General features: G+C 40.5%; 1 protein-coding gene across 4 annotated transcripts in view; it reads left to right on the top strand.

Moving 5' to 3' along the window:
• Positions 1-12,414, top strand: part of LOC117339930 (serine/threonine-protein kinase 10-like) — a 103,938-nt gene that overhangs the window by 14,948 nt on the left and 76,576 nt on the right. For all 4 annotated transcript variants that reach the window (XM_033901643.1, XM_033901645.1, XM_033901647.1 and 1 more), the window contains exons 3-5: positions 6,567-6,765; positions 8,684-8,756; positions 11,461-11,537. In XM_033901643.1, coding sequence (XP_033757534.1) covers positions 6,567-6,765; positions 8,684-8,756; positions 11,461-11,537 — 349 coding nt within the window. The remainder of the gene's footprint in view (positions 1-6,566; positions 6,766-8,683; positions 8,757-11,460; positions 11,538-12,414) is intronic.

Below are 12,414 nucleotides of genomic sequence, written 5' to 3'. Positions count from 1 at the left end.
CACTGATCCTAGATGTTAATGTGTCCGGTATAGACATTTACCTGGCCACTGATCCTACAGTTAATGTGTCCGGTATAGACATTTACCTGGCCACTGATCCTACAGTTAATGTGTCCGGTATAGACATTTACCTGGTCACTGATCCTACAGTTAATGTGTCCGGTATAGACATTTACCTGGTCACTGATCCTAGATGTTAATGTGTCCGGTATAGACATTTACCTGGCCTCTGATCCTAGATGTTAATGTGTCCGGTATAGACATTTACCTGGCCACTGATCCTAGATGTTAATGTGTCCGGTATAGACATTTACCTGGCCACTGATCCTAGATGTTAATGTGTCCGGTATAGACATTTACCTGGCCACTGATCCTACAGTTAATGTGTCCGGTATAGACATTTACCTGGCCACTGATCCTACAGTTAATGTGTCCGGTATAGACATTTACCTGGCCACTGATCCTAGATGTTAATGTGTCCGGTATAGACATTTACCTGGCCACTGATCCTACAGTTAATGTGTCCAGTATAGACATTTACCTGGCCACTGATCCTAGATGTTAATGTGTCCGGTATAGACATTTACCTGGCCACTGATCCTACAGTTAATGTGTCCGGTATAGACATTTACCTGGCCACTGATCCTAGATGTTAATGTTTCCAGTATAGACATTTACCTGGCCACTGATCCTAGATGTTAATGTTTCCGGTATAGACATTTACCTGGCCTCTGATCCTACAGTTAATGTGTCCGGTATAGACATTTACCTGGCCACTGATCCTACAGTTAATGTGTCCGGTATAGACATTTACCTGGCCACTGATCCTACAGTTAATGTGTCCGGTATAGACATTTACCTGGCCACTGATCCTAGGTATAGACATTACCTGGCCACTGATCCTACATGTTAATGTGTCCGGTATAGACATTTACCTGGCCACTGATCCTACAGTTAATGTGTCCGGTATAGACATTTACCTGGCCACTGATCCTACAGTTAATGTGTCCGGTATAGACATTTACCTGGCCACTGATCCTACAGTTAATGTGTCCGGTATAGACATTTACCTGGCCACTGATCCTAGATGTTAATGTGTCCGGTATAGACATTTACCTGGCCACTGATCCTACAGTTAATGTGTCCTGGTATAGACATTTACCTGGCCACTGATCCTACAGTTAATGTGTCCGGTATAGACATTTACCTGGCCACTGATCCTACAGTTAATGTGTCCGGTATAGACATTTACCTGGCCACTGATCCTACAGTTAATGTGTCCGGTATAGACATTTACCTGGCCACTGATCCTATAGTTAATGTGTCCGGTATAGACATTTACCTGGCCACTGATCCTATAGTTAATGTGTCCGGTATAGACATTTACCTGGCCACTGATCCTAGATGTTAATGTGTCCGGTATAGACATTTACCTGGCCACTGATCCTACAGTTAATGTGTCCGGTATAGACATTTACCTGGCCACTGATCCTACAGTTAATGTGTCCGGTATAGACATTTACCTGGCCACTGATCCTAGATGTTAATGTATCCGGTATAGACATTTACCTGGCCACTGATCCTAGATGTTAATGTATCCGGTATAGACATTTACCTGGCCACTGATCCTACAGTTAATGTGTCCGGTATAGACATTTACCTGGCCACTGATCCTAGATGTTAATGTATCCGGTATAGACATTTACCTGGCCACTGATCCTAGATGTTAATGTGTCCGGTATAGACATTTACCTGGCCACTGATCCTAGATGTTAATGTGTCCGGTATAGACATTTACCTGGCCACTGATCCTACAGTTAATGTGTCCGGTATAGACATTTACCTGGCCACTGATCCTACATTTAATGTGTCCGGTATAGACATTTACCTGGCCACTGATCCTAGATGTTAATGTGTCCGGTATAGACATTTACCTGGCCACTGATCCTACAGTTAATGTGTCCGGTATAGACATTTACCTGGCCACTGATCCTACAGTTAATGTGTCCGGTATAGACATTTACCTGGCCACTGATCCTACAGTTAATGTGTCCGGTATAGACATTTACCTGGCCACTGATCCTACAGTTAATGTGTCCGGTATAGACATTTACCTGGCCACTGATCCTACTGTTAATGTGTCCGGTATAGACATTTACCTGGCCACTGATCCTACAGTTAATGTGTCCGGTATAGACATTTACCTGGCCTCTGATCCTACAGTTAATGTGTCCGGTATAGACATTTACCTGGCCACTGATCCTAGATGTTAATGTGTCCGGTATAGACATTTACCTGGCCACTGATCCTACATGTTAATGTGTCCGGTATAGACATTTACCTGGCCACTGATCCTAGATGTTAATGTGTCCGGTATAGACATTTACCTGGCCACTGATCCTACAGTTAATGTGTCCGGTATAGACATTTACCTGGCCACTGATCCTACAGTTAATGTGTCCGGTATAGACATTTACCTGGCCACTGATCCTACAGTTAACATGTGGTGTCGATATTTGCTTCCTGTTGAAGACATAAATGAAATGAGCCCATTCTTAATGTTAATGTGGGTGGGGCTTGTAAATAAGGAAGTAGATGTTTGTTTACTTGTCAGATTTTATAATCTCAGATTGCAATCAAAATCATGTCAGATTGGACAATATGTACAAAAATCCTCACAGATTGGACAATATGTACAAAAATCCTCACAGATTGGACAATATGTACAAAAATCCTCACAGATTTGGCAATATGTACAAAAATCCTCACAGATTGGACAATATGTACAAAAATCCTCACAGATTGGACAATATGTACAAAAATCCTCACAGATTGGACAATATGTACAAAAATCCTCACAGATTGGACAATATGTACAAAAATCCTCACAGATTGGACAATATGTACAAAAATCCTCACAGATTGGACAATATGTACAAAAATCCTCACAGATTGGACAATATGTACAAAAATCCTCACAGATTGGGCAATATGTACAAAAATCCTCACAGATTGGACAATATGTACAAAAATCCTCACAGATTGGACAATATGTACAAAAATCCTCACAGATTGGACAATATGTACAAAAATCCTCACAGATTGGGCAATATGTACAAAAATCCTCTCGGATTAATATTTGATGAGATGTACAATAACTCTCTCGGATTTGACAATATGTACAAAAATCCTCTCAGATTGGACAGTATGTACAAAAATCCTCTTAGATTGGACGATATGTGCCGTATCTTACATACAGGTATACCTTACTGAAACGTTACTCTCTATTTGAGGAGTTATTGCCCTTTGTTGACCATTTATCACTTTTTCCTGGCCATAAATCTTATTTACTATCTATTACCTAAAGTGATCACACTGTGTTTATACCCATATAAGTATACATGTATGTCTTTAGCGAAATGTTTCCTGCACCAAAATTTTAGTAGATTACATTTAGTATCTTTACTTGATAGGATTTATAGCCTTCGTTCAATTTTACTACCAAACGTTTATATATTTTACTGACAAAGCTACCTAAAGTAAAGAGCTGTAAAATAGATACTAATTACCTCATCAGTACATAATTGGTCCTAGCCTGCTGGTGTGAGATCTATAAAATACAACTGGAATTTTCATCATCTTAAGGAAATCCCTCATCTTAAAATTTTCCATAGGAAAGCATAATAGGATTTCAGCTCCTTAACTAAGATCTGTTCCTTAAATCCAGTAATTGCTTCGTTATGGGTAATTAGAAATGAAGGAATCTCCTTAGGTCAAGGAACATTTATGGAAGGGGGGGTCTGGTGATGGATGTGTTTACAGTTTTAAGTTGAGTCATATACTATACATTATCATTTCATAGCTATATTCAGAAAATTGGACATAGGGAAGTTTTTTTTTTACTGAAAAGCAAATTTCTTGGTTGTTTTAATCTTTGCTTAAAAAAGTTTCATGATTGATATGCAGAATAAAAAAGACTTTACATCTGATAGAAACATCAAAACAATGTAATTAAGGAAGTATTGTTTTGTAGGAAATAATCTCCGATGACATTGTAATTGTTAAAATGTAACATACATTTGAATATGTCCGGGTGTGGAGGATATTACTGCGTTTAAAAATGTAAACCCTTTGGTCAGAATATCATCTCCAATATTGATCCCTTAAAATGTTTGAGGAACATTTAATCCAAATATACAACACTCCCTCCATCCTAATTATTCCCTCTAGATCTCCTCCCACTGGAAAAGTTCTGTCAAAGCTCTTGTCTTTCAATAATTTTTACACTCAATATTAACACGGTAATATAGGAAGGCTGAGGACATACCTGGTATTTTGTTCTTCCAATCTCACCCCATCTTAACCCAAGGACAGGGAAATATCTATATCTATAAAATATCAGGCTAAACAATATTTTCTATTTATATATTTATCCATTATTTTTGTTTATCATTTGATTTGTTGAAATTCAAGTTTGAAGGAAGTTTTACTAATTTTTCTTCACTTTTATCAACATTTGTGTAAAGAGTGGAAGGGAATACTGTACTATTGATTTTCTGTCCTGTAAGGTTCTGGCTGAAGAAGAATAGATTTGAATTAAGGCTGTATATCATTGAATCAATACTGAGAACTCCAGGTCTGATAAATGTTTTATAGAGCTTCTATTTGTATGCAGATTAAACTGTAAAATTAACAGCCAAAAATACGGTTTGATGTCCAAATAAATCTTTGAGGTTTTATGTCTTAACAACAGACAAGGTATAATGTTTAGAGGGTTTCCACGCATGAAGGAGCCACTCCAGGATGCTTTTATTAATTTATAGTGCTATCGCACTGAAATGTCACACCTGGACACAGTAGTATGATGTCACGCCAGACCTCAATATAGTATTGTCACATCGAAATGTCACACCTGGACACAGTAGTATGATGTGACGCCAGACCTCATTATAGTATTGTCACATTGAAATGTCACACCTGGACACAGTAGTTTGATGTCGGGGCCGCGGTGGCCGAGTGGTTAAGGTGTACCGACACTTTATCACTAGCCCTCCACCTCTGGGTTGCGAGTTCGAAACCTACGTGGGGCAGTTGCCAGGTACTGACCGAAGGCCGGTGGTTTTTATTCGGGTACTCCGGCTTTCCTCCACCGCAAAAACCTGGCATGTCCTTAAATGACCCTGGCTGTTAATAGGACGTTAAACAAAAACAAACCAAACCAAGTATGATGTCACCCCAGACCTCATTATAGTATCGTCACACTGATATATCACACTGGACATGGTAGCATGACATCACCCCAGACCTCATTATAGTATCATCAGACTGAAATGTCGCAACCTGGACACAGTAGCATGATGTCACCCTGGGTCAATGTTATAGTGTCATCAGACTGAAATGTCACACTGGACACAGTTACACAGTAGCATGACATCACCCCAGACCTCATTATAGTATCATCAGACTGAAATGCCACACCTGGACACAGAAGCATGACATCACCCCAGACCTCATTATAGCATCATCACACAGAAATGTCACACCTGGACACAGTAGCATGATGTCACCCTGGGTCAATGTTATAGTATCATCACACTGAAATATCACACCTGGACACAGTAGCATGATGTCACCCCAGACCTCATTATAGTATCATCAGACTGAAATGTCATACCTGGACACAGTAGCATGATGTCACCCCAGACCTCATTATAGTATCATCACACAGAAATGTCACACCTGGACACAGAAGCATGATGTCACCCCAGACCTCATTATAGTATCATCACACAGAAATGTCACACTGGACACAGTAGCATGACATCACCCCAGACCTCATTATAGTATCATCAGACTGAAATGTCACACCTGGACACAGTAGCATGACGTCGCCCTGGGTCTTCATTATAGTATCATCATACTGAAATATCACACTGGACACAGTAGCATGACGTCGCCCCAGACCTCATTAAAGTGTCATCAGACTGAAATGTCACACTGGACACAGCAGCATGATGTCACCCTGGGTCAATGTTATAGTATCATCATACTGGAATGTCACACCTGATAGCATGACACCCGCCAGGCCATATTATACTGATATTAGATCTAAACATTCCTTACTATTACCCATTTAAATCTGAGTGTCAAATGTAGTACTTATTTTTCATTAAACAGAATAAGCATTGAAGTCATCCCAATAGACTTTTGAAGTATAGAAAATAAAAAAAGACCTCTTTTATTTTCAGCAAGGAAATACAAAGTAAATAGTGGTACCCCATTTATTCTGAAAAAGACGTCATACCATTGATAAAATAAGCAAACCCTAATAAAGTTTTGTTTATCTTGGTTCAAATTCTGTATAGATGACAGATACAATATAGATAAAATATGATCTTGTATCTTTTATAAACTATTCTACCAAATAAAAACGAGACTGAACTTTCCAAAACCATATTTGGTAGGAACAATTGGTTGTGGCCTTTTATAGGCCAATGATTGATACAGACACTATATACGTGTATGGTGAGTTATTATTCAGTGACGATTAAATTTCGTCATTTCAGATGTACATTGAATTTTGTGGAGGAGGTGCCTTGGACAGCATTATGGTGGACCTGGAGAAACCCCTCACAGAGAGTATGATCCGCTACGTCTGTCACGAGATATGTGTGGCACTGCACTTTCTCCATAAAAACCATGTGATTCATCGAGACATCAAGGCTGGCAACGTCCTCCTCACCCTCGAAGGGGAGGTCAAACTGGGTACATAGCATTTGGATTATATTTATTGATGTGTATTAATGTAATCAAAATTGTAGATCATTTACTACTGTATAACAGTTAGACCAATCATTAACCCAACAAGGGGTAGACCAATCATTAACCCAACAAGGGGGAGACCAATCATTAACCCAACAGGGGTTAGACCAATCATTAACCCAACAGGGGGTAGACCAATCATTAACCCAACAGGGGTAGACCAATCATTAACCCAACAGGGGGTAGACCAATCATTAACCTAACAAGGGATAGACCAATCATTAACCCAACAGGGGTAGACCAATCATTAACCCAACAGGGGGTAGACCAATCATTAACCCAACAGGGGGTAGACCAATCATTAACCCAACAAGGCGTAGACCAATCATTAACGCAACAGGGGTAGACCAATCATTAACCCAACAAGGGGTAGACCAATCATTAACCCAACAAGGGGTAGACCAATCATTAACCCAACAAGGGATAGACCAATCATTAACCCAACAAGGGGTAGACCAATCATTAACCCAACAAGGGGTAGACCAATCATTAACCCAACAAGGGGGTAGACCAATCATTAACCCAACAAGGGGTAGACCAATCATTAACCCAACGGGGTAGACCAATCATTAACCCAACAAGGGGTAGACCAATCATTAACCCAACAAGGGGTAGACCAATCATTAACCCAACAAGGGGTAGATCAATCATTAACCCAACGGGGTAGACCAATCATTAACCCAACAAGGGGTAGACCAATCATTAACCCAACAGGGGGTAGACCAATCATTAACCCAACAGGGGTAGACCAATCATTAACCCAACAAGGGGTAGACCAATCATTAACCCAACAAGAGATAGACCAATCATTAACCCAACAAGGGGTAGACCAATCATTAACCCAACAGGGGGTAGACCAATCATTAACCCAACAACGGGGTAGACCAATCATTAACCCAACAAGAGATAGACCAATCATTAACCCAACAGGAGGTAGACCAATCATTAACCCAACAAGGGGCAGACCAATCATTAACCCAACAGGGGTAGACCAATCATTAACCCAACAAGGGGTAAACCAATCATTTACCCAACAAGGGGTAGACCAATCATTAACCCAACAGGGGGTAGACTAATCATTAACCCAACAGGGGGCAAACCAATCATTAACCCAACAGGGGGTAGACCAATCATAATCCCAAAGTGTTGTTAGACATTTTAAACAAGGGGAGACCAATCATTAACCCAACAGGGGAACATCATGAACCCAAGGGGTAGACCATCATTAAACCACAGTTAGACCATTTACCAACAAGCTTTGTCCAATCATAACCCAAACAATGGGTTAGGACCAATCATAGTTGTTATTTCATTTCCATCTCGGTCCATATATATGTAGACTTTAGTAAAGGGAAATAAATCCAAGATGTTTTCAGCATGTGTTAAAGGGGAGATAACTCAGCCTTTGTTATGATTCACAGTTTTATGTCGGAAATGGAACAATGGTGCTATTTATCATGATCATTTTCAACAAATTTTGTCCCAAAAAAGAAAATGAAGTTGGCATCAATATACATGTACTGTTATAGCAATATATACAGATCATGGAAATGTACACATATTTGTGCTCATAAACTGTTGGACAAAAATGTCTCATAATATTTAGCCTGAACACCAAAAGGTCATTTTTATTGATCAGACAGGTCATAAAAAACAACCAGCCCATCCTACCGTTTCGTAACTAACATTAAAAATTGCATTAGTTTTTTGTGACTATTAAAATTCTACATGGAAAAATTGGAGATGAAATTTGTGTTGTTATAGGATCCTTGTGTCCACTGTTGTCTTGTTTGACTATAGGAGTGTAGATGTTTATGTTACATTACAAAATAATTGTTGACTTTTCTGTATATTTATCCAGCTGATTTTGGTGTGTCGGCCAAGAACACAAGAACTGCCCAGCGAAGAGACTCCTTCATAGGAACCCCTTACTGGTAGGTGGCAGAAACACTATTATCAACATAAGTTGTTACACCTTAAAAACTATATAGAAAGCTAAACCCTTGATAGTCCTTGTTGTAGTTTGTATTTCTAGATCAATTGGTGAGTTTCGACCTTTTGAATATTTCCCAGATTTTTTGAAAACTTCACTCTATCTTACTGAGTCGTGTATGTGTCAAGAAATGAAATTAGCTTCATGTCAACTTTAACACTTTTTTCTCCAAAACTTATCTTATTCCTCAGACCTCACCTTATTGGTATGAATATTATGACCAGTAGTGGAGCTATAATTTACAGAGTTGCTATAATATCCTATAGTAAACTCAGGTGGCTAATACCTAGACTTAAAGTAGGGAACTAACATATAACGGGACAAGGGGCTCAGTCAGTTAGAGTGCTAGCTACATAAACTCGGGTGGAGATCTGAGGTGTGTGGTTTATCACATCCGAGGTGTGTGGTTTATCACTCCCTCAGTCAGTTAGAGCGCTAGCTACATAAACTTAGGTGGAGATCTGAGGTGTGTGGTTTATCACTCCCTCAGTCAGTTAGAGCGCTAGCTACATAAACTTAGGTGGAGATCCGAGGTGTGTGGTTTATCACATCCGAGGTGTGTGGTTTATCACATCCGAGGTGTGTGGTTTATCACTCCCTCAGTCAGTTAGAGCGCTAGCCACATGACCTCAGGTGGAGATCCGAGGTGTGTGGTTTATCACTCCCTCAGTCAGTTAGAGCGCTAGCCACATAAACTCAGGTGGAGATCCGAGGTGTGTGGTTTATCACATCCGAGGTGTGTGGTTTATCACTCCCTCAGTCAGTTAGAGCGCTAGCCACATGGAGATCCGAGGTGTGTGGTTTATCACTCCCTCAGTCAGTTAGAGCGCTAGCCACATAAACTCAGATGGAGATCCGAGGTGTGTGGTTTATCACATCCGAGGTGTGTGGTTTATCACTCCCTCAGTCAGTTAGAGCGCAAGCCACATGGAGATCCGAGGTGTGTGGTTTATCACTCCCTCAGTCAGTTAGAGCGCTAGCCACATGGAGATCCGAGGTGTGTGGTTTATCACTCCCTCAGTCAGTTAGAGCGCTAGCCACGTGGAGATCCGAGGTGTGTGGTTTATCACTCCCTCAGTCAGTTAGAGCACTAGCCACATAAACTCAGGTGGAGATCCGAGGTGTGTGGTTTATCACATCCGAGGTGTGTGGTTTATCACTCCCTCAGTCAGTTAGAGCGCTAGCCACGTGGAGATCCGAGGTGTGTGGTTTATTACTCCCTCAGTTAGTTAGAGCGCTAGCCACGTGGAGATCCGAGGTGTGTGGTTTATCACTCCCTCAGTCAGTTAGAGCACTAGCCACGTGGAGATCCGAGGTGTGTGGTTTATCACTCCCTCAGTCAGTTAGAGCGCTAGCCACGTGGAGATCCGAGGTGTGTGGTTTATCACTCCCTCAGTCAGTTAGAGCACTAGCCACATAAACTCAGGTGGAGATCCGAGGTGTGTGGTTTATCACATCCGAGGTGTGTGGTTTATCACTCCCTCAGTCAGTTAGAGCGCTAGCCACGTGGAGATCCGAGGTGTGTGGTTTATTACTCCCTCAGTTAGTTAGAGCGCTAGCCACGTGGAGATCCGAGGTGTGTGGTTTATCACTCCCTCAGTCAGTTAGAGCACTAGCCACGTGGAGATCCGAGGTGTGTGGTTTATCACTCCCTCAGTCAGTTAGAGCGCTAGCCACGTGGAGATCCGAGGTGTGTGGTTTATCACTCCCTCAGTCAGTTAGAGCACTAGCCACATAAACTCAGGTGGAGATCCGAGGTGTGTGGTTTATCACATCCGAGGTGTGTGGTTTATCACTCCCTCAGTCAGTTAGAGCGCTAGCCACGTGGAGATCCGAGGTGTGTGGTTTATTACTCCCTCAGTCAGTTAGAGCGCTAGCCACGTGGAGATCCGAGGTGTGTGGTTTATCACTCCCTCAGTCAGTTAGAGCACTAGCCACATAAACTCAGGTGGAGATCCGAGGTGTGTGGTTTATCACATCCGAGGTGTGTGGTTTATCACTCCCTCAGTCAGTTAGAGCGCTAGTCACATAAACTCAGGTGGAGATCCGAGGTGTGTGGTTTATCACTCCCTCAGTCAGTTAGAGCGCTAGCCACATGGAGATCCGAGGTGTGTAGTTTATCACTCCCTCAGTCAGTTAGAGTGCTAGCTACATAAACTCAGGTGGAGATCCGAGGTGTGTGGTTTATCACTCCCTCAGTCAGTTAGAGCGCTAGCCACGTGGAGATCCGAGGTGTGTGGTTTATCACTCCCTCAGTCAGTTAGAGCACTAGCTACATAAACTCAGGTGGAGATCCGAGATGTGTGGTTAATCACTCCTTTTCTGTGTCAGTTTTGGTTTCTCAGGATTATGAGGAATGGGCAAGAAACCTTACTTTATTGGTCTGGATGGTCCTGTATGTTGTTAAGTGAGGTAGTCACCAACTACTACAAGACAACTAAAAAATGACCTCAAAATGACCCTAGTTGTTGATGGAGTGATAAACTAAGCCAGCAAACACAATGGAACAACTTCAGTTAGGATTTTTACTGAACTGCAATAATCATGACTGGGACGATATGGTAAATTATTTATTACAGAATTAAGTACAAAATGGGAAATGGCTTATAAAAATATATCATAACGAAATGTACTTGTATTGACAGGATGGCCCCTGAAGTGATCATGTGTGAGACGCTGAAGGACAGCCCGTACAACACCAAGGCGGACATTTGGTCTCTAGGTAAGTATAGAATGTTCCTAATTATTACCAAAATATTCATTCACCTGTTACAGATTGATTATGTCCCTCATTATTACCAAAATAATCATTCAACTGTTATAGATTGATTATGTCACTCATTATTACCAAAATATTCATTCGCTTGTTAGAGATTGATTTTGGTCGAGGGCTGATATTCTGTACCTATCAGACAGGTGTGAAAATTGCATATAAAAAACTACATGAACAAAATTTCAATTTAAATACAAAAATGTGAAATCATGAAAAATTTTGGTTTTTTAACTCCACCATATTTTAAATGATCAGTCAATAGAATAAAATTGGCATCAAAATAGAATGTGAAGTATGTGATGGCAATGAGTTGTAAAAGGCCTGTGCGGTTCTACCCATAAGTACTCTTCTGATTATGTGAAAGGAATCTCCTTTTTAAATAAGTTTAGCTTTGAAAATTTTTTGTGAGACTAGAAATCTGTGTTTTGGTCAAGTTCATTATTCCCTCACAACTTTAAAACCTTCTACATTTACTTATAAACAGTCATTTTGACTAGTGTGTGATTTGAATTCAACCACCTGGAGTCACAATTGAGGTCGCTGTTTCTATAAATAGATTTACATTTGTGATCAGTTCTTCGTGCGATGGAATTCATGTAATGCCTTGTTAATTAATGGTTAAGGGAGATAACTCTAATACAAGTACCATTTATAATGTGTAATGTATATCTCATAAAGGGTGATAACTCTAATACAAGTACCATTTATAATGTGTAATGTATATATCATAAAGGGAGATAACTCTAATACAAGTATTATATATAATGTTTAATATACCTTGTCAGTTTATACCTTATATCATAAAGGGAGATAACTCCAACACAAG

Source organism: Pecten maximus, chromosome 12 (assembly GCF_902652985.1).
Source record: "Pecten maximus chromosome 12, xPecMax1.1, whole genome shotgun sequence".
In the NCBI taxonomy this organism is placed as follows: domain Eukaryota; kingdom Metazoa; phylum Mollusca; class Bivalvia; order Pectinida; family Pectinidae; genus Pecten; species Pecten maximus.
The sequence above is the reverse complement of the archived record's forward strand: the minus strand, read 5'-3'. Positions and strand labels throughout refer to the sequence as shown.